This window comes from Plodia interpunctella, chromosome 1 (assembly GCF_027563975.2).
Source record: "Plodia interpunctella isolate USDA-ARS_2022_Savannah chromosome 1, ilPloInte3.2, whole genome shotgun sequence".
Lineage (NCBI taxonomy): Eukaryota > Metazoa > Arthropoda > Insecta > Lepidoptera > Pyralidae > Plodia > Plodia interpunctella.
The window spans coordinates 4973454-5000371 of record NC_071294.1 but is presented as its reverse complement, the minus strand read 5'-3'; the positions used below and the strand labels follow the sequence as shown (position 1 = coordinate 5000371).

The window sequence follows — 26918 nt, the reverse complement described above, 5'->3', positions numbered from 1 at the left end:
ATATTGATAAAACTTAATTTGTTAATATGGTATGGAGTACTAGCAATAATAAATAATACATTAGGAACCTATATATGAATAGATTCGTGTACCTTTCGACTAGCTAGATCACAAAGTAATCCACTTTGTATAGATATCGATGTTATATCAATATAGATAATGTAATATTGGCATTGATCGGTTTCTAACATCAAGTTTGAATTTAATAATCCAATTGTTGAGGAAGTTTATCAATGTTGTAAGTATAGTAAGATTAGATTTGTCGAAAAACTTCTGACAGAACAACTCTTTGAAAATAGTAATAATAATGAAAGTCAAGTAAGTAATATCTAAATCACTAAATATAATTCACTCTGAAGAGATATCGATGCTATATCACTAAAGATAGTGGGATATTGGCACGAATGTACAAGTAATCGAGGCACATTAAATAATAATATATCTTCAATTAGACGTGTGTTGGTAATTTTGACGATGTCTGTCCGTCCTCTAACCCCCGACCTGGCGGAGAAGGCCAGGGTTGAGCTCAATGAAGACCCAAAGCGTTTGCCAGGCGACATCCAGCATTTGAAGGATTGGTTGGCCAAGCAACCGCATTTAAAAACTAGGACAGATGAGAAAATTGTGCAAGTTGAGTTTGTTTACTAATCTAAGTCTTTTAATAGATAACTACTTGTACCCAATCAAGAAATCGCGATTCGATTGATTCAGGCGTATTGTCTCGCACTAGACTGGAATAGGTTTGCTCTATATCTTCCCGTGGATGTCATACAAGACGACTTAGGGACACATAACCTTGGCAACTGATAGTTAATCACACTCATTCCTGTGATTTTTCAAATTTTAATAGCTTATTTTTATTCTTGACCGCGGGCATCTCGGCATTACAGCAACGCAACGCAACCCAGTCGAACATGCGAGGATGTCGGAGAACATGCGAGGATGATAGATAGTGAATCGACAAGTGCTGAGTGAAATGGAGAATGCAAACTGCTTCCATAAATATTGCCAAAAAACGCCAGCGCACGCCAATTTAGTCTTTAAGCTATGTATGGACTTTTGCAGCTTACTGTACATACAAAATGTGTTTCATTCCATATATTTCAGATGATCAATGGCTGGTGGCCTTCCTCCGAGGATGTAAGTTTAGTTTAGAACGTACCAAAGAGAAGTTCGACTTGTACTATACTATTCAAAGTACCGCTCCAGACATGTTTAGTATTGATCACAAACATCCAAAGTTTTTTGAGATTTTGGATCTGGGGTACGTATTTATTTATATTTATATATCCAAATTACATTTCCAGTAACAAACAATCAAAATATGTATAAAATTCTAATTAAGATTATTAGTTTTTTTGGAATTGTTAGTAGACACCAATTATGTTTCCAGTGTCATTATATTGATTCCGGGCGGTGAAGATGTGACAAAGCCCAGGATATCTCTGGTGAGGCCCGGCGCCTACGATCCCGATAAATATAATATTCTGGAAATTATGTCTGTATCACACTACTTACAAAAGGTAATACATAATACTGCATATTTTAGTATTATTTCATGAAGCCAAAAATGGAAGTACGTACAGATTATGTAATTTATCAGAAGGAAACCTTCTCCTTTTATTATTACTTATCGCAATCTATAATTGCACTTGTTATAGTTATAGGTGTTTTATTTATGATTGGCTACGAAAGAGTATACTGATACAGGTGTAGAGTCAACAGCACTTCAAGTTACCCTGCATGAACCCCTATGGCGCGGTAATAGCGGCGAGTTCGCAATGAATTTGGGTAGGTTGATGTGCTGTTGACTGTACTTCACTTAAGGCGTTTTGTCCCCGCACACTAGCTACACCTCGCTTTTTTAAATTAATTTATTTTATCTCTAAGTAAAAATTAAAATAATACATCTTAACAGACTATGCCACACTACATTTTATTAGAAAGTATTATAGTTTTCCATTACACAATTTAGCCGCAGTTGACTAAATCGAAAACGGTGGCCTCAAAATCAGTTTAGTCAACTGTGACCACATTGACAAAAAACTAGAATATTTTCTACTAAAATGCTATATGTGGCATAATCTGTTAAAATGTTTTTAATTTTTCGCTAAGAAATAAAATAAATTGATAAAAATGTTATGGTGGCGCTAGAATGTAAAGCGCTTTAATAGATTGGTCATAAAAACATGAATCGTTACCCATCTTGTTAAAGAAACAAATGATTTTGTTTTGTTTTTTTATTATTATTAAATATATCTGTCCTTTTTTATCTGTGGGCTTTAATAAGTTATTTGATTTAAGATTGTAATGTGGGAAGATGACCAGGCAATCGTGTCAGGAATCCGAACAGTTCTGGACTTAAATAACGTAACAATGACACATTTTCTACAAATGACACCAATGGTAATGAAGAAAATGGTTGTCAGTGGTCAAGTAAGTTAAATAAACAAGTATATTATTAATAACATACTACTTGTCATTATTTATACGTTGTATTGTAGATATTATATGCATCGAAAAGAATTTATTAAATTATGTTGTTTCCAGGATGCTACTCCATTCAGGTTGAAAGGCACCCATTACTTAAATACTCCTCCTGGATTTGAAGTGGTTTTCAACGCTATAAAGGGCTTGCTTAATGAAAAAAATAAAAGCAGGGTCAGTATTCGCAAATAATATATTTGATTAAGCAAGCTAGAACGTGTGCCTAGAATATATAGGAACAGACCTAAACTTCTGTTGGTACAAGTGAACGAAAATAATGTATTTGTTTTGCAGTTGTACGTGCACAACAAAAATTATGAAGAAATGTACAAGGTTATACCAAAGGACCATTTACCGGCAGAATACGGAGGAAATGCAGGCACTATCCAGGATATCACGAGTTATTAATTTTAATATATAAATTTGGCTTGTGGTTCCGCACTAGAATAGGAACACTCCATATACTTCCGTGGACTTTACTAAGGTACAAATAGCTTGGGCAGCTAATAGGCAGAAATGGCATTCTTAGGAAGGGCTGACGTCAAGCGCGCGGCCGGTGGAATTGGAGGCGAATTTAATATAAGTAAAAAAACCTTCACAATACACAGTGACTGTACATATCGGGTGTAACACCAGACATTTGAGCAGTTCGCGGCGGGCAAGTTCTCTACATAACATTTTGTATGCTTCATTCTCATACCAATAATGACGATGAAGAGTCACAAACTTGAAGATACAAATGATAAAACAATATTAAATGTATCAATAATATAATACAACTTTTCTACTAATATTTTTCAGATTACTGGAAGTATAAGGTACAAGAGTACAGCGCTCTTCTGGACGAGGAACTGCAATACGGTACTGACGAGTCGAAACGTCCGGGCAAGCCAAAGACTGCTGAAACCTTGTTCGGGATCGAGGGCTCTTTCAGACAACTAGAATTCGACTAGCAGTTTAAGTGTTTATCCCTTTGTTAGGATAAAATATACAGTCTAACATATAACTCGGCTTCCTTGTATTGAAATGTGTGTTGTGCACCAAGAATAGTAAATAAATACTGGTGGTGGGGATCTGGAATGTATTTTGTCTAAGAAATGAATGAATCGTATTCTTTTTCTAAGCGAGTCGACTCTGGGGTTCAAAGTTGTGAGGACCAATATTGACTCGCCAAGGCATTAACTGTGGCGTGTTGTACTGGTCTGATTCAGTTCAGATTTCTGTATTTATAATAGGTGTGTGAACAATTTTTGAAAATGTTAATATGCAGAGATTTTGTACAAATAAATCATATTTTTATATATTAAGCATTTTTATACCACAACTAGTACCGTCTTGGGGTTGTAAAATATTTTGAAGCACCATGTTGAAGAATTTGTCTTTGGATTGATATAAGTATAACATGATGAAATCGTAAGAATAAAATTACAGATATACACAATATATATACATTTATTTAGCGAATAAGTGATATATTGTCTTGGCAGATGATGGGCAACAATGGCATTTTCAAGAAGGACTGGGGTCCGGCAGGCGGCCGGTCGTAAAATCACACCCAAATCTTCAAAATTTTCATTTTTTTTTTACACTAATGGAAACGTGAAGATGTGAGAGATTTATATATAAACAGAAGTATACATATAAAAATCGCGATTTTGAAGACTGTCCTTATTTAATTAATCTCCTTTTTATAATTATTACCTACATGTATAAGTACGTGCGACTTTATTAACTATATGAAAAACTCTTTTTTATGACGTACTTAGTTAAATAAAATATACCTATAAAATTGATAAATGTTGCCACTACTTATCAGAAAGGAAAACCTTTATACTATAAGTAAGCCTGGATTAACAGATAGCTAATCGAAGTCAGATAACACGTTGAAAGTAATATACGTTCATAATTCAAAAGTAGTGGACGTTTAAGCACTTAGTGAAAACAATTTGAAGATGTCGATACGACCTTTGAATCCTGAGTTAGCTGAGAAGGCACGAGTTGAGCTAAACGAAGACCCTAGGAAAGTAAAAGATGACGTACAGCACCTTAGAGACTGGTTGGCTAAACAGCCTCACATCAGAGCAAGGACGGGTAAGAAAGAATGTCTTCATTTAATATTTATAATCCTGGTTTAACGTCAGTTTATAGGGGAAAGAGTGATGTAGTCGGGGGTGAACAAAACGATGATAACACATGTGATATAAATAACATAATTTTATATGTTATTATAATAATTTTGTAACAAACGTCTATGTGAAAAAATATCAAATTGATAAGAATTTTATACGTCTATAAACTATAGGCAGAAAAATAGACTTATACTTTAGACTTATGGAAATTACATTTACAATTTTACTAATATGTGAAAAAAATAACATATTGAATTTAAAATTTACGACAGTCAAAGAGAAGAATTTGAGAAAATCAATCTATATAATATAAAACTCTTGCGTTACCGTGGCTGACTGACAGACAACGCACAGCCGAATCTACTGGGCGTAGAAAGTTGAAATTTGGTGTGTTGGTTAACACCTCAGCTTTCATACATACATCCCAGTGCACTAGCGTGCACTACACTGTCCTATATTCCTATATAGGACAGTGTAGTGTAGGGGAGCACTAAGAAGGGATTTCCTGAAATTCCCACGGGAAACGGATTTATACTCATATACGAAGTTGTGAGCAAAAGCTAGTTATTTTATATAGAAATAATACTGGACGATGTCTTTTTATTGTAAACGATAGCCTCTCAATATTAATTATTATGTAACTTAGTTATACATAAGCGATCGTTATTTGGATTATGTGCTTGGACCTGAGGACCTTTGGCTAATTTTAGAGTAGGTACTTAATTAAAAAATGGTTTTCAGATGATCAATCTCTGGTCACGTTCCTTCGAGGCTGCAAGTTCAGCTTGGAGCGAGCGAAACAAAAGATTGATCTCTACTACACTTTCCGATCAGCTTGTCCTGAGTTTTTCACCATCAAACATACCCATCCTAGATTCCTGGAGGTTTTGAACTTAGGGTACGTGTTATACCTATCTTGATTCGTTTGACTTCCTTATTATAACCTATCCAATCGAAATTTCTGTGGGTCAAGCGATTAACACGTCGCTTGCTTGATGCTTGATGCTTGCATGAGTTTTCTTACTTTTATGTGTTTTAACAGAATTAGACTATATTTATTAATTGTTTTAAAAATTATAGGGGTATGCTGTTTTTACCTAAAACTTGGGGTCCAGCTACTCCAGCAGTCAACATCGTCAGACCCGGAAAATTCGACCCAAATAAGTACAACATATTGGATATGATGGCTGTTGCGAATGTTTTACAGAAAGTATGATAATTGGTATATTTAATAATATATATATTTACGTTACAAGGTCCCGTAGCTCTGCGGGTGGCTTATGTTTTATGTGAGTAAAATTTTGTCAAAAATCAGTGGCTTAACAGTGAAAGCTTATCATTTATACAAGATACAATACAAGAGACATACAAACTTTCGAAGAATTAGATTTTTTTATCATAAGTAGCTACTGGGATGCTCACTTATTTCAGATAATACTCCATGAAAATGACAATGTAAGTATAGCCGGTGTTCGGGGTATTATGGACATGGAAGGTGCATCTATGGCACATTTCTTACAAATCACACCGATGATGATGAAAAAAATGGCAGTTTTCTCGCAGGTACTTGCAGCTTTTTATCTTTGTTGTACATAGCTTCTATTTAATTTAGTCTTTTTTATAAATATTTCTCTTATCCCAGTTTTAAATTAATTGATAATTCAAGTTACTACTTTCTCGGGTTTCACAAAATTACGATTTTTGTGGATATAATATAAATACATAATTTACTTTTTAGATGTTGATACGTCAAGTTTCTTTGATTATTAAAGAAAAAACGCGTAATGTCGATAAGCATTACATAGTCTATGTTATCGAATTTATTATAGTATCTATAATAAATATTCCTAATACAGTATATTTTTTAGATACATTTAAATGCAACATTTTTGAACGACTGTAGGACGCAGCACCAGTCCGCATGAAAGGGTTCCACTACCTGAACACTCCTCCAGGTTTCGAAACACTGTTTAATCTTATGAAGCAGTTCTTAAACGAGAAAAACAAGAGCAGGGTGAGTTGTGATATAAAATATAACATTAATAACTTTTCTGTTATTCATAAAAAATAAAATAACATAAACAGTACTCGTATGTATGTAGAGATTATTTGTACAACCTTACCCCTACATTTACGACTGTTATGTCCACCCATACATACATCAAATCGAAATATTATCTTATTGGTTAACATTTTCGAGCTAATAAAATAATAAAGTTTTAATAAGTAATTAAATATAGCAAAAAAAAATTTACTTTCATTTTAAAAATTTTCAGTTGTTTGTACATAACAAAAACTATGAAGACATGTACAAGCAGATACCTAAAGAGATTTTGCCAACGGAGTACGGTGGAAACGGTGGATCTATAGCAGAAATCTTAGGTATGTGTAAATATAGAAGTATTTTTATTTTATAAGTAGGTACTTGTCTTTTCCCGCAGCTTTACCAGTGTTATAAATAATAATAATATGTTATCCATTTTTTATCCATGCAGGACTGGTAATGTTTATTTGATTTAAAGCCGCCGCGTATTGTCTTAGTAAACTATCCCGTATCTAATATCCGATCCCACCTAACAGAACGTGGGAAATGGGAAAGAAGGGGAAGAAGAAGAAAGAGAAGAAGAAGAAGGAAAAGAAGAAGAATATGCGATAATTTTATATGAACATAATCATTTTCAGATTATTGGCGAGTCAAAGTACAACAGTACAGTGCTTGGTTAGATGAGGACGAACAGTATGGCGTCGACGAATCTAAACGACCTGGCAAGCCCAAGACTGCTGAAGACCTATTTGGAATAGAGGGCTCCTTCAGACAACTGGATTTTGACTAGTTTTACATTGCCGTTGTTGTTTAGTAATTTTAAAATTGTGTGGAAGTAATAAAATTGTTCAAATTTTTTTTAAAATTTAATTTTAATCAATCACTTGTAATGGATGCAGTCATCAGGAAGGCTACTCCTTTATATGAAATAAAATATACAAAAATATTCAAGAACGAAAATATTAAACTAAGTAATACACAATACAATTAGTGTCGAAAAAATCTATTTATAGACATGAAATAGAAAAAGTAAGGTCTATTTTTAATATTATTTCAATAATTAATTAAAAATAAAGCAACCATGAGCCATTACTAACATATAAAAGGTTGCACTGCTGTGATGCAACGTGATGGTCGATGAGTGCAGGTTGGTGAGCAATGATTATACGAGCATTTTGTAATTAATCCAGTGGAAGTTGCGTACAGTTTCCTTCAAGGTAACAACTGCTATCCTCTCCCAATTAGTGAACAGTATTGTCGGACATACTAAACGAAACGGATTGTTGTTAGCGCTAGATTTATATGACGTTCCTAAAGTGCGTATGTTTAAGAAATTGATCTTAATTATGTCAGTTCGTCCTCTGCCACCTGAATTAGCGGATAAAGCTCGTCACGAGTTAAACGAAGATCCAAAAAGGCTTGAAGATGGAATACAACATTTGAAGGAATGGATCTCCAAGCAACCTCATCTGAGAGCCCGAACAGGTGGGTATAAATAATAATAACAGGCTAGGTTATTATGATAAAGGATTTGCAGTTCGGAGCCCATTTATTTATTTATTTAGTAAAGTTTAGTTTTAGTGCTTTGTCTCGGACTAGTTATTCAAATATTACTAATATTCCTAACATAGTAGGTATATAATATTCTGCAAGTAGGATTCTGATACCAAGGATGATACCAACGATGAACTTGTTTCCTTGTAAATAACAAACGACAATATCGAATGTATGACAATAAGGTTATATTTTATTGAAAAGGACATTGTACGATAATAAATTAAGTAAATTTTAAAACGACGTTGATAAGTTTTTTGTAAATTATGAATCGATTATAATGTAGTAGATAGATAGCCTAGAAAGGTACATACTTAGTCAAATTCTGACATTGTTAGTTCATTAGGCGTTTTACTTGAAAGGTTGTTGCTCTCTGGATGTCTTATCGCTAAATCAGACGTTAAACATACACATATATGCATAGTCATGTCTTTATCTTGTACAGAGTAGATCGATCCCTTTGGAACTTGAAGGTCATATTTAGATGTATGGCGGGCTTATACTTAGGTGGATTATAGGAATTTCGTTCGCTCCCGTGCTAGTATGCAAGACTTTATTATATTTTATTGTTATTTTCTACTATAGCAATTTAGTTTACTACTTTTTTACTTTTTCTTCTTCTCTTAGATTTCTATTGATTATATATTCCATTACAAACAAATTGCCAGGATTACGAAATAATAAGTTTGGTATACCTATCTATTATTCTTGTTTTAAAATTCTACCTAGAACTAAATATACTCTCTTGTATTACAGATGATCAGTGGTTAGCGGCTTTCTTGAGAGGATGTAAGCACAGCTTGGAGCTGGCCAAGGACAAGATAGACTTATACTACTCGCTCAGGAGTACTGCACCAGATTTATTCAGTATAAGACCTAATGATTCCAAATTTATGGAGCTGCTTCGGTCTGGGTAACAATTTTTTTTTTTTGGTTGGCTATTATATTTGGCAATGTTAAGTTTTATGGCAATCCATATAAAACTTTACCATAATAATTTTACGTAATAGATTTTACTTAGATAAAATAAAGATTATTCGAGTTCGATTGTTTCATATAATTATAATGTTTAAAAATATTGTAACTATTGCAAAGATTAGTGTTATATAATTTCAGTGTGGCGTTGGTTCTGCCCCGCGTGCAGAGACCCACGGATCCGCGGGTGATTCTCATCAGAGCCAGCGAGTACGACCCTAACAAGTTTGTCGTGTCGGAGCTGCTCGCGCTCACTCTCGTCATGCAACAGGTGAACATACTAGTAGTAGTTAGTACATCGTATGTGGCGTTTACGGGTAAAGGTACCTCTTTTTTTATTTTTGATCTAAATAGTTTTAGCGAATTACAGAAATATGTATAACTAAACAACGATAATGAGGTAATTTTATCTCTGGAACGTCATTAGCATTAACCATAGACCAGCGGTTCTCAAACACTTGTTAAGATGGAACCCTTTTGTAAAGTAAGGTATTTGACAATGCCCTAGTTAAATTTATTTTAATGTCTTCCATTCTTGACCATGTCACATTACAGGATATCAACGCCTAAGCATAGCCATAGCATAAACTAGACATTTGATACTACAGGTAGTTCCATCGTACCACCGTATATGCTAGACTTGCAAAATTTGGCTAAACATCCGCTAACAGCACTGCGTCATCATACCCAACATTTCTATCATTCCTTGACGCTATGATCAACATAAACACGTCTAATCTATTTTCACTCATTGACCATGTTGCAAGAAACATAAATTAGTTCTAAGCACCACTAAGCACGAAATGTGCAAATGCCGAAAATGTATGCTGCATGAATGTCTGCAGGTCATTGACTTTATCGTGAAAAGGAAATTTCAGTGATACGCAAGGACGATACAAATTGAACGTTTACAAATATTACATCGATTTCTCATGATTATTACAAATATATAGTACGCCGATACCATTTAAAACGGGATTTGGTAAGGAACAAGAAGAAGAAGACACTGATTTCTCAAGATTCATCTTTTTTCTTACGTGACAGCTGCTGTCAAGCTAATTGGAGCTAAATGTACTTAATATATAGTAATACTTAATAATAGTAACTATTGAAAAGTAAATTCAGTAAATACCGATGTACCTATTTGTTTGACATGGATTCAATAACCGCACGACCGGAAAAATAAACGCACGACTTTCATAATGATCAATAATAAGAGTATGATAATGAAGTTAGATCTTGAAAAAATAAAGGAAAAAAGGTATATGACAACGTGTTTTTTTTTCAGATATTGTATTTAGAAGACGATGCATTTTTAGTGTCCGGGGTTATTAACATAGTAGACATGCAGGGCGCGACGGTGGCTCACTTTCTGCAGATGACGCCTACAATGATGAAGAAAATGTTGGTTACTGGACAGGTACACTTGTACATTTTCGCACACCTTTTTGGAAATAAATATTTTAATCATCTTGACCTAACACTTGGTTCCGGGACATCGATGAGGCTGTAAACATTGCAGAACAAGGCTTGGCTTGCTTATGTTTTACGGAACATAAACCTTAAAATCTTAATGATCAGGATTGTCATTCCGGCCGCCTACCAGTCTGACGCCAACTCTGCCAGGGAATGTATGTTATGTCTATCAGATGCGAAGGCTATGTCGCCTGGATAAAATGCCCATAAAATGGTCCTATTCTAGAGCGAAACCACATGTGGATCACAGGATATTTCATTTATCAAATAATAAATTCCATCTATTATTCAGTTCTTGTCAGATATATAAATGCGTTAAATTGGATGTTTATCTATGAATAAATATGTCTAAAAAATACAGAACTTGTCGTGGACTTGTATCTCACAGACACAGACACAGACTTGTAACACAAGTCTGTGTGAGTTGTCCTTATTTATTTATGTTCATTACACTTGTATTCTTGTATACAGGACGCTTCACCAGTCCGGCTAAAAAGTGCACACTACTTGAGCACACCTCCCGGGTTCGAATCCGTCCTTTGTATCGGGAAACGATTGATGAGCGAGAAGTTCAAAAGCAGAGTAAGTGATGGTATTCCCGAAGTCTCCTGCACACTTTGCATATGACCATTTTTTACCGCAATGAAAAACCAGAAATATATGTCCAAACTGCCGAAGATTGGCAAACTGTTTGCCAATATTGTGGAGGTGAACGACTGAAGCGGAGCGACTCTAGTGCCACATGAGTTTGCATACCAATATGACTCATGAATAGTACTTTTCATAGACTATTTCTTGTTTCCTGTGAAGGAAAATATTGAGAGAAAATCTGCTTACTGGTAGACTTATTAGTTTACTTGCATCTGCTACTTCTAGTCTAGAGCTAGATATTGGTATTCGTAAAAGTAATATCAACAATCATGCCTTTTGGCGACTTGAAAAAAATCTGACACCAGTGTTAGCAATAACACTTGATAACACAGAAAGAAACAAGGTGAGGTGAAGTGATTACGGCGATAGCATATAGGTACCACATCCGCCATATCACATTCGATATTATACCTTGCAACCTTTTATATATTTTCGTTTAGTGCAACCTTTTATATATTTCGGTATTATTTCGATATTCGGTTAGGTATCATTACTGAATATTTTATTTTTCAGCTGTATGTGCACAACAAAGGTTTCGATGACTTGTACAAATTTGTTCCTAGAGAAATATTGCCGGAGGAGTACGGTGGGAGTGGAGGCACAGTGAAGGAAATAACAGGTACGTCAAATTATTCGGTTTTTTTTATCCCTCCAACCCTCCCTTGAGTTTCTGAAATTATTTTCGTGGTGCTAATAACAGGTACGTCAAATTATTCGTTTTGTCCTTGTGAAGTTTTTTTTTATCCCTCCAACCCTCCCTTGAGTTTCTGAAATTATTTTTGTGGTGCTAATGCTAACTGAAAAAATTTTGTTTCAGATTATTGGGTTCAGAAGATAAAAGAATATAGCGACTGGTTTGCCGACGATCAAATGTACGGGACTGACGAACACATGAGAGCTGGGAGTCCCAAAACTCCAGAAAGCATGTTCGGATCAGATGGATCTTTCAGACAGCTCGATTTTGATTAATTTTAACCATAGATCTCAAATATAGAATGATTTATGTAACACTTTCTCTGCTGGAAACGCACGGAGCATAGAAATTCCTACGAATTGCAACTTCAGTTTTTAATATTCGTGTTAAATTACTTCGAATTATTAAATGTGTACTTTTTGTATTTATATTGTGCAAAAAATATTTTTAAAAAAACCTAATTAAGTTATTAGTATAATGAATATAAATAATTTCTTTTCAGATAAACGTAACATTGTACTGAATGAATGTTCTTTTTAATATAATTGTGAGAAATAATGTAGTTTTATTCTAAGTTATAAAAATATAATTTATTTAGCTAAATAAAAAATTTACAGTTGAAGTGGTTAGCTAAGACTAAACAAATACAAAACAATACTAAAGAACAAACCTCTTGAAACCTTGAGAACAGAGCGCATGATATCATGTCATACAAAAGTAGTAAAAGTAATTTCTTCAATTCCCATGACAATTCTCTTTTTATAATGAGCATCACTTGATCCTGTACCAACTACCGCTTTCACCCAGGATCAGCTACAAAAACTAAACTTGTTAACGGGTTTCTGTACAGACATGATCTCTTTGTCACGCGTTGAATGCAACAAAATCTATTTGGAAATATACAACACAATATGAATAAAACATTTAGAGCGAACGAACGACCAGAAACATTAAACGGGCCTATAAACATTGAATATATATTATATACCTAGTACCAAAAATAAAAATAGGTACTTCGGTATCCGTAATTGATGACTCATTAAATATTAGTAATGAGTCTAATTGTTATATGAATAGACTTATTGTAAACCAAATATATTGAATTAATTAGATACTACAAAAAATTCACATCGACCAACAATGAAAAACAACTAGAAATTGACACTAGAAATAACCATTTAATATGCCGATAATTATAATATCAAGATAGCTGGCTTGATACTAATATATCTTGAGTTGGCCATTTCTGTAGGAATTTGCTCTCATGTCAAAGCTACACTGGTCCCTACATAGATATATGTACTGTCAGGGACAGATAAACCTGACCACATAGTTACCAGTGAGGGTCATGTTTATCTACCCTCGAGCGACATTCATATACCAATATAAAAACTATTTTGATTACTACATTGGTCGGTTTATTTTCACTAGTATGTATGTGATTACTTGCCACTAGACGCAGTAGGTACCTAGTCGTAAAAGTCATGTCAGATAGCTTTAGGCGACTTGATTAAAAGGACATTCCTAACCCCCACCCAACTGACTACCACATCTCATGTTTACCTACCGTCGACTGTACATTAACGCTGACAAGTATTTACTTTCAGATTTGATTTGCTACCAAATTACAACTTTCTTGTAGGTACTAATAGTGTCTGAGCTAAACAATTTAAACTATAGTAGTAGTAGAATTATAAATAACTACTAAATACATGCATATTTAGTTGGCACTATCAAGAGTTTCACTATGCCTGATTTCAGTAAGTTTCACTTGCCGAGCTACTTAGTGCACCTGTCTAAAGTATTGATATAAAGTAACATGCCATTATCATTATTTACCAGTAAATTGGATGGTATCAAGTGTGCAGTATCGGCAGGTGACGCGGCCCTACTGATAACATGTTTTATTATCAGTGCTCAGTTCAGTTCAGAGCCGTGCCAATAGTATTTTTCTGCCCATTAGAAATAGTGTGTGTGATTAAAATAATTTTCGTCGGATAACAGTAAGTATTTTGACAAGATTTCAGAACGTGAAATTGTCTGATTAGAATAAAAGTATCTACTTTAGGAAAAATTAAACTACATCTCATTTTCAAATATTGAAATAAAATAAAATAAGCAACTAGTCAATTTAATTATCGCATCACATACTAAATTATGCCGGCTACACAATTTCGTCGACGAACATTTTGCCAAAATTTTGCGGTTTCGGTATACATTGCTGGTTTTGCATTGCGGCAAAAAATCACTCATACTAACTACGCAATATTCACGCTTTCGTGTCGGTATGTGTCGGAGTTCGGCGACAGTGTGGAGCTGGCGTTATAAATAATGAAAATATGTAGACTGGGAGATAAAAAAATATAGTAATGGTAAATTAAAGTTCGATTACTTAAAATACTTTCTTTTAGTCATAAAAATTGATTTAATCATCACAAACCATGAAAAGACACATTTGGACATAGTCGTTCTCATGTTGTTAATTTTATAGTAGGTACAGTTTTGGCTTGTGTGATTTGGTATATTTTTGACATTATCATTAAAGTATTGCATCTACACTCTACAGTATATAAAATGATTCGGGAATTGTCGCCGGAGCTGGCTAAAATAGCTCGTGAGGAGCTGAATGAGAAACCGACACAAATTGAAGAAGACTTGCGGAGTTTGAAAGAATGGATCCACAAGCAGCCTCATTTGATCGCCAGAACCGGTACAGTATTATATAAACCGGATTTAAACATCAGAATTTCTAACAATAAAAATTGTTTGTTATGTATAGAGTACAATTAAGATCTAGTTACGATAAGTATACGTGTATAAATGCTATAATGTTTTTCTTATCGTAATTATGTTTTCTGAAAAAATATTATAAACTATTATGTATAGGTTAGAGTAATATCTGAATTTAAATTCTTATTGTAATAAATTACAAACAAATATTGTATATCACCCCCATTTTTGATATAGATAAATGATATTACTTTCTGAATGTTTTCATGCAGGTAACTAGGATACGTATATTTTGTCCCAATGTTTTGGTACTCTATATATTACAGTTTTGGTAGATTTATTGGGTCGTTGGGTGACTTTAGATTGCAATTACAATTATACATTATACTTAATTTATACAGTATCACTTCATTATTTCATACATTCGTTTGGCCAAGAGTTGCTAGGTTAAGTTTAGCTGAATGTTGCGAGGATTGTGTACTTTTATGAATTGAATGTTAATTATGAATTTTAGTAAAAGTAATATTAATTCACAGATGACCAGTGGCTGGTAGGCATGTTGAGGGGATGTAAGTTTAGCTTGGAGAGAGTGAAGAAGAAGCTGGATCTGTACTACACCCTGAAAACTACGGCGCCAGACATCACAATGCGGATCAGACCCACGGATCCAAAATTTTTGGATGTCTTACGATTAGGGTACTTATAATTTATTATTCTACTAGAATTTCTCATCTAAATCTCAAATGTATCAAGTACTATCCTAGGATATATTAAACCCGGCATGTACGAAATTTCATTAAAATGGTGGATTTCGATGAAAGTATCTATATAGATTTTGCATAACAACATCCTGAGGCACTCATATACAAACTATCGCATTTATAATCAACAACAAACATAGATTCAAATATAAATTATGTATTTAAGTTATTGCACTTAGCTAAGTTCTTTTGTAAATAAAAACGTACTGATAGGTATACTTAGTTGTTTTTATTTGTTGCAAAGTTTTTGGAACCCAAAATTACAAGACGAACTATTTGGTCGCAAGTATCATTTTATAGTAGAAGTTTAACTTATTAAAAACGTTCATTTCAGAGTTTGCATCTTTTTGCCGAAGCCCAAATCCCAGTTATATCCTCGAGTGCTCCTCATCAGAGCTGGAGCGTATGATCCAGAGAAGAATAATGCCGCTGATATAATGTGCATTTTGTACTATTTGGTTCAGGTAAGAGTTTCGAGCAAACTTAAAGAAAATTTAATTATTTAATAACTTTCAGTTTTTGCAATATCTGTTATTAGAGATAAAATTGAATAGACTGTTTCCCAAGAGAAAGCGATTTCATTGTGTATTGCACTGAAAACTCAAGGCTGTGTGGTCTGTGTTTTTAAAATAGGTAATAAAACTTTGAAATAACTAGACAATGTTAACAGATAGTCACAAGATAGGTATCTTTAATCAAAGAGCAAGTATTCTAATGGCTGTGGAGATAACGATAAAGGGAAAAATTACGAATCATCACAATTTATGGAGGCAGACACTAGGATATCACGGTTCTCATATCATCAGTTTGGTTGTTATTTTATTTGTAACTACGTAACATCACCGTAATCTTGTAAAAGCGACTTTGTAATATCTCCTTTCAGTTGGATGTTTATGTCGTCTACCTTACGAACCGGTGCCAATGCGTCGGGCAAACAATTGTGTATCTTTTGATACTCCGCGATTGACGAGTTAAATTTTTTTAAATCAAAAAACAAAAGACAAATATAATCAGTGGTTCCGTTCTTATTATTGAGTGTGTTTTTTATTAAGACTGATGTCTAATTTTTTTTTCAAGTCTCTCATACCTAGACCACCTAGTAGCAAGTACTCGTTGTATTTCCTACATTAGAAACGAGTAGTGGTCTATAAACTATTAATAATATAACTAATATTATTTTTTATATATAATATTATACACATATAGTAAATATACTTATTTTTATTTTACAGATTGTTCTTATGGAGGATGATGTTGCCACTGTTATCGGTACTAGGGTACTTGTAGATTATCAAGGAGTTACTATGAATCATTTTACACAAGGAACTCCTATTCTCAAGAAAATGGTAGCTGTCAGTCAAGTATGTATCACATATTGAATAAAACTTTTAAAAAATTGATCACATTGATAAGACAAGACTTTCGCTTTTATAATTTTAGTGTAGATGTAGATAGTATTGATTAAACTAAGATAAATAAAATGAAAAAAACAGTGCCCGTGGTTGACCCAGGTGAATTGAGGTGGACCAATGTCAAGAAAAAATGCCGATGGTCCATCCAGATGAACTTAATAAGTGGACCACGACCGACGCCCGAAAATATTGACTATTATTTTTTATATATAAATTTTCCTGACAAAATAAATAAACATAAACCATGAAATTTAGGTATCGGTTTACATCTATTTATTTCGTGGGGAATTTTTTTGATAAAACTATATTTTCAGGATTCTATGCCCTTACGCTTAAAGGGAAGCCACCACATGAACATGCCAGCTGGTATCGAGACAATCTTAAACCTTATTTCTACATTTTTAAATGAAAAAACTAAAGAAAGGGTGAGTTGTATGTTACTTTAATTGGTACTAGCTACACCATTTACTTTTAAATGACATTGAAGCCAGAAGGTATTTATTATTATTATTTCAGATAAGAGTCCATAAATCACACCAGGATTTATTTGAATTTCTCCCCAAAGAAATAATCCCAGCAGAATATGGTGGTGATGGTGGAACTATAACACAGATTTCAGGTAAGTTAATGAAAATCCAATTATTTTGATAGAAATATTTTGTATTTGCATTCATCTTACCCTCCATTCTGGTCTGGGAATTGTTTAGATCATAATTTTTTATTTTTCATTTGTTGTTAGAATACTGGGTGTCCAAAATGATAGAGTACAAGTCTTGGATGCAACAAGAGGAGCAACTGGGAACAGACGAATCCAAGCGGCCAGGGCCCCTCTCGGGCAAAAACGAGTTCAGTACCGAAGGATCTTTTAGGAAATTAGATATAGATTAATTATATTACTTACTTAAATATTTTCAGAAATCATCTAAGAGTAAAAACAAAATGTTTTCTTCAAGAGTTTTTTTTATTATTATTTCGACTGTTGATACCTTTATTATTTGAATGTTAAAGTAATAACTCGAAGATTAGAGAAGAAACTGTCGCAAATGTTAAAATATATGTTAACATGATATATATTTTAACTATAAAGTACCATGCATTAAAAAAGGATGACTACACGTTCACGTCAAGGAGTGAAGAATACAAAGTATCGATCTATCTCATTATGTTTAGACGAAGATCTAAGTGTAAAAAATATAGATGATGAAGATGAATACTTTTACGCATTCAATTGTTGTTGCCTATAAAATAATACAGTTATTATCAAAGTTATTAAATATTTTAGTTTTTTCTGAAATTACAAAAAAAAATTATACACAAAATGTAGCTTAAACTGTTTTAAAACTATTATTATGTGTAAAAATTATGTATTTGAGTCTAACAAATACTAATAGTTATAATCTTGTAAAGAAATTGACAGATACATAAGTATTGTACTCATATTTATAGACGTCGAGTACACGTGCTTCATATGTGCGTCAGTTAATATTTTACTTTGTTATTTGCCCAGTCACCGTCTTCAATAACGAAGATTTTTGAACACGAGCCTCCCGGACTAATCTACATGTTTGTTGTTGATATGCAGAGTTGCTGATAGCGTTCATTGCCTGGCAATTAGAGCTATGTTTTCCATTCCTCATTATGTGTAGTCTCGCGTCGGGAGGTGTTCGCAATTAGCTAGTATTACACGGGGAGCGTCATTTACGAATGACTTCATATTCAATGTCATTGAGTACGTTTCTTGATTGCTTCAAGGCGAGATCCGTTCGAGAGGCTAAAATTTACATGATATTGGAACTGAGGTAGTCAGTGTGTGTGTTTGTGGAGGTAGAAACTAATTGGAGTCAGGTAAGGTACTTGTGTCTACTATGTTATTCTATAATTAAGCCAATTGCATAAAATTTCTCGATTCTCTAACTTAAAAATTTTCATACAATATTTCGATTCGCATTATTACAGTGAATTATAGAAGTAAGTAAATTGTAATTTAATATTTGCTCTCTCGATGTATTTCTTTGAATTTACGACACCTACATATAATTATAGCTATAAATTTTATTATAAATGTATTCAAGTTTCGATAAAATACCTATTCGTTTTATCAAGGTGATCACTTAATTGGTAATTACTTAGTGCTAAATTTGTTATGAAAACGCAGTAAGAACTAACTAACCTTTGGGAAATTCCATTGATTAGACGACAAATCGGTCTTCGCATTAAATAACGATACTATCAATCCGAACAAAAATAGTTTACTGATAAAAAACCAACATAACAAAGAGGCGACATCTTAATCTGTACAAAAAATTGTTTACTATTACATTGGTTCATCGCTGAAGTCTGCACTGTTTAAAGATAATATTTCATATATTTTCTTGGTCCAGAGGAAGAAAAAGTAGAAAAGCGGACCGTGGCCTCAGAAGAAAAACAGCTAGGACTGAGAAATATGAAATGGAGAAAACGAGAGAGATGAAACCTACTCGTATCTAGACATACTTTAATAAATAATCACCCGATTCCTTGTCTTCGACCACATCGTCAGTTTAAAGAAAATCTCAGTCGATAACTAGGACGGGAATCTTTTGGGTCGGCAGCGCGTGCGCGATATTCAGTCACAGATTATATGAAACTCTCGTTACGCCGGCCAATAAAAAAACAGTGCGCTATCTAATCACAATCATTGAGTAACATAGATACGTACCGGTTACCCGACGATATTGCACTTAACTTGTTTTATTTACCTATAGCAGTGAAGATTCACCTTAGATTTAGGGGTATAAGTTAGAAGTATTATCTGTATACGAAAAAAATAGTTTGTAAGGAGTTATCTAAAAGTTGAAGATTTGTGAGCACGTGATGTGTATTTGTGGGTGATATGCATAGTATAAAGAGTTTGATATAGTATTTTCTAATTAGTATTTTTGGTTTTCATTTAATAAAAAATAATTAGTTAATATTTATTTTAGAACAATTTTAAATAAATTGCAACTTTTCACTATTTTAATTACAAATACCGACTATAGATAATAAAACGGTAAGCTTCTATTTTAGCTATGGAATAGCCTAGTTAAACTTGCGATGTTGTACAACACGGCACTATTGATTGATCATGACAACGAAATATGACCTGGTTATTTTGATAGTTGCCATTTAGTTTAACAATATCTTTAATGTTTATAGTGACACAACAACAATAAAGAATAAATATTGAGATTTTTTATACATGTGTAAAATGTAAAGCAATCATAAGGAAAATAATCAAATACAAAAACTCTATTGCATGGGAAAATTAGTACTACAGTGTGAACAATTTATATACGAGTATATAATATAACTTGTAACAGAGAAAGCCGTTAGATGGCTTAGCTCTCTAGAGGTTGTGTCTATAAGTTCGTAGTAAGTATCGTTATTTTCGATCACAGTATAATACATACAATACTTTTTTCATGATCTTAATTTTATATTTGTATCGCTGTACTTTCTCTCATCTAAGCGTTTTCCCACATTCTTCCTCAGCCGTCAAGCGTCGGAGCCCACAGTCCGTTGGCAGCATAGCTAGAGCTTAGTATATGAAGACTTAATTTTCTTTTGTTTTCGACACCGATTTGTACGTGGTATCTACACTAAAATTTTGTGCTAGAACATTAACAACAGTTAATTAACTATATTCCAGGATAGTTTCACAAGATGACAGTGCGACCGCTGTCGGCAGCTCTGCTCAAGAAAGCTCAGAAGGAGATTAATGAAAACCCGAAGAGAGTGAACTCCGACATCAAAGCCTTGAGGGAGTGGCTGGATAAGCAACCTCATATGCACAAGATTAAACCTTGTAAGTAGCAATTACTGGTTTAAAATGGAGAACGGTTTTGTCATTTTGGTAACATTACTCCATATCGTTCGGTCGATGTCTGGTCGTTGATCGGGCGGTCGGTTGTAAAATAGTAGCCAAATGTTACTCGGACTTCAAAGATGCAAAGATGAGAGTGACCTTGGATTAAAATTTCTAGTTGTCAAAGTCATACTTTATATAGGGTGGATAAACTTATATGAACTTCATAAGGAGAGTTGTAGAAGATTATTTTTTACTAGATGTTGCCCGGGGCTTCGCTCCCTTGAAAATTTTGAGATAAAATATAGCCTATAACAGCAACCTTGGATAATGTACCTTTCTAATGGTGAAAGAATTTTTGAAATTGGAAAGAAAACATTTATTTGCCAAAAACATGAGTACAAATATACAAATTGATGTCAAAATGAATTAAACCTACATGTTTTACTGAATATAATTTAGATTATGTAAACATCATTTAATTTAGATTATGACGTGAAAAAGTGCCTGTGAAGGCCTAATTTCTGAATAAATGATTTGATTTTGATTTTGATTTTGATATAGGTATGCAAATATAAATAAATAAAGAGGAGCATGCTATCCACTACAAATAACAAAAAAAAAAGAAGTATAATGTATACTAGCACTAAATTCTATCCGAGTCTATCATTAAAGAAATCATTTAAAGTATAATAACATTTATCAGTTAATATAGACTTGAGGTGCTTTTTAAATAGATTTAAATTTAAGCTTTTATATTTGTTGTAAATTTTCGGTGCCATACATACTATGCTATTACCGAATAAAGCAGTTTTTGATGGGGATGGGTTGATTTGCATGCATAATCGATAGATATCTCGATGATTCCTCAATACAACATCACAACAATCAACAGCTAGACGAGGGAATAAATGAGCATTGGTTTTCACAAATGTTAAAGTGACGGAAGTGTATGAATTTTGTGTTCTTTAAAAAACGGCTGACAACTATCAGTGCTTTGGAGTCTAAACATTGCGCGAATACAGCGTTTTTGCATTTTAAAAGCTATATCCTTATCCGTCGAATTGCCCCAAAAAAAATTTCCATATCTAAGTATTGATTCCACTAAACCATGATAAGCTGTAAGAAGTGCTTTTATGTTTAATTCATTTGAGAGTTTAAATAGTACAAACGCCGAACTACTAAGTCTTTTACTAAGACCATCTATATGGGGTTTCCAGTTTAATTTAGAATCTATAGTTAGCTCTAGAAATTTTGTTGAATCAACTTCTTTCAACACATGGCCTTGATATTGTATTTTATAATTTTCCGTATCAAGCGGTCTTTGACTAAAATGGTATCGGTATCGGAATCGGTAAGGATTCGGTAAGGATCAGTTCGGTAGTTTCTGAGATTACCCGCCTCAAACATACAAACTCACAAACGCTTACCTCTTTGTAATAATGGTATAGATTTATTAGTGAAAAAATAGTCCTGACCTGAAGTAGAAGTGTTTGATACTAATACTGTTCTTTTAAATTACATAAAAATTGTAAATTCATTTCAGTAGGAGAAAGTATATTTTCTTGCTTTTGTATATGACGCCATCTAGGAGATAATGTTAAAATCAATGAAAGTAAGGTTTCTGTTCTTTGAGTATTTTAATTTTGTGCTGTTAGACATGTGATTATTTCTGCCGTAGTCCACTAGGTGGAGCCTTTAACAAGCAGGCTGTTCATATCGCCAAACTCAGACAGATAACAATGCAAATGTCAAACATTACGTTGTTTGTCTGTGAGTTTTTATTTGCCGCAAGGAAAAAACAGCAATGTATGTTGAATTGTTGGCGAACTAATTCGCGATAATGTAGCGACAGTGCAATATAATATTATTATTTTTAAAATCTTTGTCCTGATTAGGTAAATTTTCTATTTCATATTTCTTAAAATGACATAATGTTGCTTTCAGCGGATCAATGGCTCCTAGCATTTCTCCGAGGCAGCAAATTCAGCCTGGAGAGGAGTAAAGAGAAGCTGGATATGTACTATACTTTAAAAGGGCTCGTTCCAGAGTTTTTTGCGAATAGAGACCCACTCGACACCGGACTGCAAGAAATGCTCAGACTAGGGTAACAATTTAATAATAGTGATTTTTTTTCCAAAATGTAAAAAAAAAACATGTCCCTGCAGTCCCATTGAGGAGCTTCCTCGTTGGGAGTCGATCCTGGGTGCACCATCTAATCATAAGCATTGTCATGAAAACTGAAGCGATGTGGAAAATTTTAACCCTGTGGACTGGAGAGGTAGAAAACCAATTAAAAGCAAATAGTATGCAGTTCTATCATTATTATTCTATACATTGGCGTGATTACATTAGTAAATTTTTTTTCTCTTGTTTCAGCGCCACATGGTAACCCAAAAATACATACTAAATTTTTACTTTACCTATTCGTTTTACGATTTATATAAATATGTTTTGTTTTTTCGGTTTTGTTAAAGATATTTATTTTACATTGGATAGGTGTCTTTAAAAATTCTATGTCATCAATAATTTGGTGATTTCAGAGCGTTTTTACCATTAAAGAATTGCGAAGGGGAGGATTCGTGTCGCACTTGCATCGTCAAAATTGGTGTATTGAACTCCACCCAGTACAACCTCTCAGATATGCTGAAAGTAGCCTTCATGATCACGGAGATTCTCATGCTGGAAGACGACAACTTTGCAGTCTCTGGTGAGGTAATTACTTCGACTGTTAATTTTAAATAGCCCCACTGTTTTTTGTCTTTGTCTTTGTATTAGAGATGGAGAACTAGACTCAAAAAAATCCTCTTTATCATACTGCTCCTTATTATTCGTTCAATATTCATGTGTATGTTTTATGTATATTCCAAGTGTTAATTAAAAATTCTTTGATCTGAATAGTCTGTACATTATTGTCATTAAGAGATTGTTTTTCCTTTTATATAGTTCTATATCTCACCTTGAGTTAGGTACTCAAACGTAGCCTATGCTGAGGGAAAATGTATGAAATGGGGTAGAGTCATATTAGCCGCGAGTCATATTTATAATAATACAGATTTTTGCTATCTAGTCTCAACCTGTATTAAATGATGACACAAGTTAATTAAAGATTTTTAAACCGGCTGATAATGTAACATAACCTCGCTCCGCGACAAGTTTCACAACACATTGCTTAACTTGGTTAAACATTATGTTTTCAGCAAGTAATCGTAGATATGAAGGATGTAGGTGTCAGCATACTGAGCCAGTGGACCCCAGCGTTGGCAAAAAAAGTAATCTCTTGCTTCGAAAAAGCCTTACCCGTGCGCATGAGAAGCACGCATATGCTGAACACTCCCACGGGTTTTGAAGCAGCTTACACTATTTTCAAAACGTTCCTAGGAGAAAAATTAAAGAAACGGGTGGGTACAACTTATAATTGTTGATTGACACTATCCCTTTTGCCGCGATGAGCCAAGACCGCTTTCCTACTTTTTCTCATAACACTATGTGCGGTCTTCGTCGGCCTTGGTTTCCACGTATATCAGTCGGGTGATGATATCCATATATCTCTTTATTTCTATAACCCTGCCCTAAGCGAATTTGATGCAGGTTAGACGTTTTTAACATTTAACTTTCCTCTATGATTGGACTGTCAAAATGCGGTTCTAAAAACAAATAAATAATCCAGAGTATTCCAGATGCATTGTTTGCTGATTAAAATAGTTATTTGGTTTACATATATTTTTTGTTAGAGATTACTCCTTCATAAAAATAGATTTAAGATTGAATTAACGATAAAAGTGCTCATTTCTATTTTTACTTAACAACTTTCAGATTCAGGTTCATAACCAAGATTATGAGGCTATGCACAAATCGATCCCAAAATCTGTGCTTCCAGTCGAGTATGGAGGCGATGACGGCTCTCTGCAAGAACTCATAGGTAACAAGTATTTTATTAAATAAATTAAACATTGAAAGATCTAGAAGAGATACGCTTTGAAAATTTTGAAACTGGATCTTCTGATAGATAAGCTTTCAGAATTCTGATGTAACAAAAAACTACACAATTGGGGAAAATGTAAAAGTAATTTAGATTAATAATTCTAATCTTGTGCAAATAGCCAAAACTTTAGAAACGTTTAAAAGAAATTGGATTAGGAAGTGTTATGTACATAGTTATATTTGTTGGTTTGGATTCCATGTGACAACGTAAATTAATGCTACTCTAATTAGTTCGTATTACATACATTAAAACTCAATTATCTTGATATTAACTACACTTGAAAACAGTTCATTAGTGCTATATTTCCTACTCCTGTCTGTATCCTCCTCTAGTCTTATTCCGTCAGAAATTTACTGGTAAAATATAATTCTTTGTGTATAAGAATAATTTATTCCAATGTATAAAATAGATATTTTAAAAGCAGAAAATAGAGAAGACATTAAATTTGGACAGAAAAGTCTTGAAAAAATATAATATTCTTGAATTTTTCTACAATGATATAAAACATAAAGATTTTTTCTGTTTGCATGTATTGAAAATAAATCACTAAATCACAAAGTATAAATACTACTAATACACAAACTAGACCCACCATTACACAGATTAGGTTAATGAATTTAGCGTTGTTTGTATGAACTTATTTTTCCTTTTCAGTCAAGTCACACTGCCGTTCACCTAGTTTTTGTTGTGCAATTGGATTAAAATATACGTATATGCACTAAATTCAAGAAGTTTTGTTATTATGTCACTTGCTAAAGTGTTTCATACTATTATAATTAACAGAAGAAGTAAATTCGTGTTTTTTCACAGATTACTGGAAAGTCAAAGTGGAAAGTTATCGCGATTGGTTTATTAAAGAGGAAAAGGCGATCACAGACGAGCCCAAACGACCGGGAAAACCGAAGACGTCCTCCGAGCTATTTGGCCTCGAGGGCTCCTTCAGAAAACTAGAAGTCGATTGAATTGCATTTACCATGATAATAAAGTTTATGTTGTGTTTGTTTTAAATTTATATTTGAACATAAAAAAATCATTGAAACGCTAACAATGTGATTTTATTCTTAGTACCTACATAAGTAATTCATTATACTTAGATTAAGACTTATTAGTCGAGGAGATTAGTGTTATGCACTAAATTGTTCCAGAGTTTTTCTTCTACTTCTCCAACCAAGGGTTTGTCAGATTCAATTGTCTTAAAAATATTGGTATAAAAGCACCCTATTGGGTAGAATATATTTTACTCTAGTGGCATTTTAGGCTATAGCCTAAAATGATAAATTAAAATTAACTATAACATTGTATACTTAAATGTGAATCTATGACTTGTTTTTAATGTATTTTTAATTAGTTTATTAAAGAAAATAAAGAATCTAAGCCAATGCTAAATCGATCGAATTTAATTTTTTATTAATTTTTATTAGTGGCCACATAATATTTAAAAACAAACCAAACAAATTTAAAAAAAACATGAAATTCTAACGTGGTCGTTGTGCTGTAGTGGCATTTTAGGCTATAGCCTCATATTTCACTCGTGATAAAATTAAGTATCTATGACACAAAAAAAGTGTCATAGATACTTAATTTTATCACGAGTGTTCTTAGCCATGTTTCATGAAAATCGGTTAAGCCGTTCAAAAGTTGTAACGAAATGTATATCGAAAGTCGGGTTTTTTTTAATTTGTCTAACAAATAAACTTGTTATATCATACTTGTGTTTCTCGTATTGATCATAGACAAGAATTATAAATTAGTATAATATGAGTAAAATCAAATGCTTTTTTAATTAATATCCATATTTTAAAAACAATTTAAATTATACATAAATGTCGGCGGAAGATTCTTATATGTTTTTATTTATTTGTACATTTATAGAGGTAAATAAAAAAAAAATACATTGGCAAATACAAGGTACTAAAATTGGAGAAAAAACTGTACACAGCCAAAAAAATTTCAGCCTTTGCAAAAGGTAAATGACTAAAACATAATTTCTTTGCAATACATACTTATTAATGTTTGATTTTATCTCAATCAAAAGCAAAGAATCAAACCAGGAACTATCCACCCTCTTAATTTTATGGCAGCATAACAAAAATATGCATCCTAGGTTATCTACGGCTCTTGTAAAAGAAACCATACGCAGTAATCAATCGCTTATCATCTTCGGCCTTTGTTTTAGCTGGGTTATGATTTTGCA

General features: G+C 33.3%; 3 protein-coding genes across 3 annotated transcripts; all 3 read left to right on the top strand.

Annotated features, from left to right (window-relative positions):
* The first annotated feature begins 422 nt into the window (after window positions 1-422).
* LOC128672375 (uncharacterized) lies at window positions 423-7517 on the top strand. Its single transcript, XM_064437064.1, has 15 exons — window positions 423-617; window positions 1112-1264; window positions 1394-1523; window positions 2305-2436; window positions 2551-2661; window positions 2782-2887; window positions 3289-3439; window positions 3612-3662; window positions 4415-4578; window positions 5358-5514; window positions 5697-5826; window positions 6048-6179; window positions 6520-6630; window positions 6893-6998; window positions 7299-7517. Exons 1-15 carry the CDS (start codon window positions 475-477, stop codon window positions 7448-7450), a joined length of 1929 nt encoding a protein of 642 aa, XP_064293134.1. The 5' UTR covers window positions 423-474; the 3' UTR covers window positions 7451-7517.
* Window positions 7518-7645: 128 nt separating this feature from the next.
* LOC128682923 (alpha-tocopherol transfer protein-like) lies at window positions 7646-12568 on the top strand. Its single transcript, XM_064436078.1, has 7 exons — window positions 7646-8145; window positions 8971-9127; window positions 9331-9460; window positions 10478-10609; window positions 11137-11247; window positions 11830-11935; window positions 12134-12568. The coding sequence occupies exons 1-7, from the start codon at window positions 7983-7985 to the stop codon at window positions 12283-12285; spliced, it is 951 nt and encodes a 316-aa protein (XP_064292148.1). The 5' UTR covers window positions 7646-7982; the 3' UTR covers window positions 12286-12568.
* Window positions 12569-13856: 1288 nt separating this feature from the next.
* Window positions 13857-26110, top strand: LOC128682872 (uncharacterized). Its single transcript, XM_053767875.1, has 14 exons — window positions 13857-14013; window positions 14577-14720; window positions 15277-15436; window positions 15836-15965; window positions 16734-16862; window positions 17228-17338; window positions 17430-17532; window positions 17653-17795; window positions 20589-20739; window positions 22687-22846; window positions 23283-23454; window positions 23940-24140; window positions 24556-24661; window positions 25535-26110. The coding sequence occupies exons 2-14, from the start codon at window positions 14585-14587 to the stop codon at window positions 25684-25686; spliced, it is 1854 nt and encodes a 617-aa protein (XP_053623850.1). The 5' UTR covers window positions 13857-14013; window positions 14577-14584; the 3' UTR covers window positions 25687-26110.
* The last annotated feature ends 808 nt before the right edge of the window (window positions 26111-26918 follow it).

Coding starts and splice junctions, on each gene's coding strand:
- LOC128672375 (XM_064437064.1), top strand. CDS start 475: ATGTCTGTCCGTCCTCTAACCCCCGACCTGGCGGAGAAGGCCAGGGTT. Junction 2,662..2,781: donor ATGAAAAAAATAAAAGCAGG/GTCAGTATTCGC, acceptor TTTGTTTTGCAG/TTGTACGTGCACAACAAAAA. Junction 3,663..4,414: donor ACCAATATTGACTCGCCAAG/GCATTAACTGTG, acceptor AGTGGACGTTTA/AGCACTTAGTGAAAACAATT.
- LOC128682923 (XM_064436078.1), top strand. CDS start 7,983: ATGTTTAAGAAATTGATCTTAATTATGTCAGTTCGTCCTCTGCCACCT. Junction 11,248..11,829: donor GCGAGAAGTTCAAAAGCAGA/GTAAGTGATGGT, acceptor TTTATTTTTCAG/CTGTATGTGCACAACAAAGG. Junction 11,936..12,133: donor CACAGTGAAGGAAATAACAG/GTACGTCAAATT, acceptor ATTTTGTTTCAG/ATTATTGGGTTCAGAAGATA.
- LOC128682872 (XM_053767875.1), top strand. CDS start 14,585: ATGATTCGGGAATTGTCGCCGGAGCTGGCTAAAATAGCTCGTGAGGAG. Junction 15,437..15,835: donor TTGGATGTCTTACGATTAGG/GTACTTATAATT, acceptor CGTTCATTTCAG/AGTTTGCATCTTTTTGCCGA. Junction 24,141..24,555: donor GAGAAAAATTAAAGAAACGG/GTGGGTACAACT, acceptor AACAACTTTCAG/ATTCAGGTTCATAACCAAGA.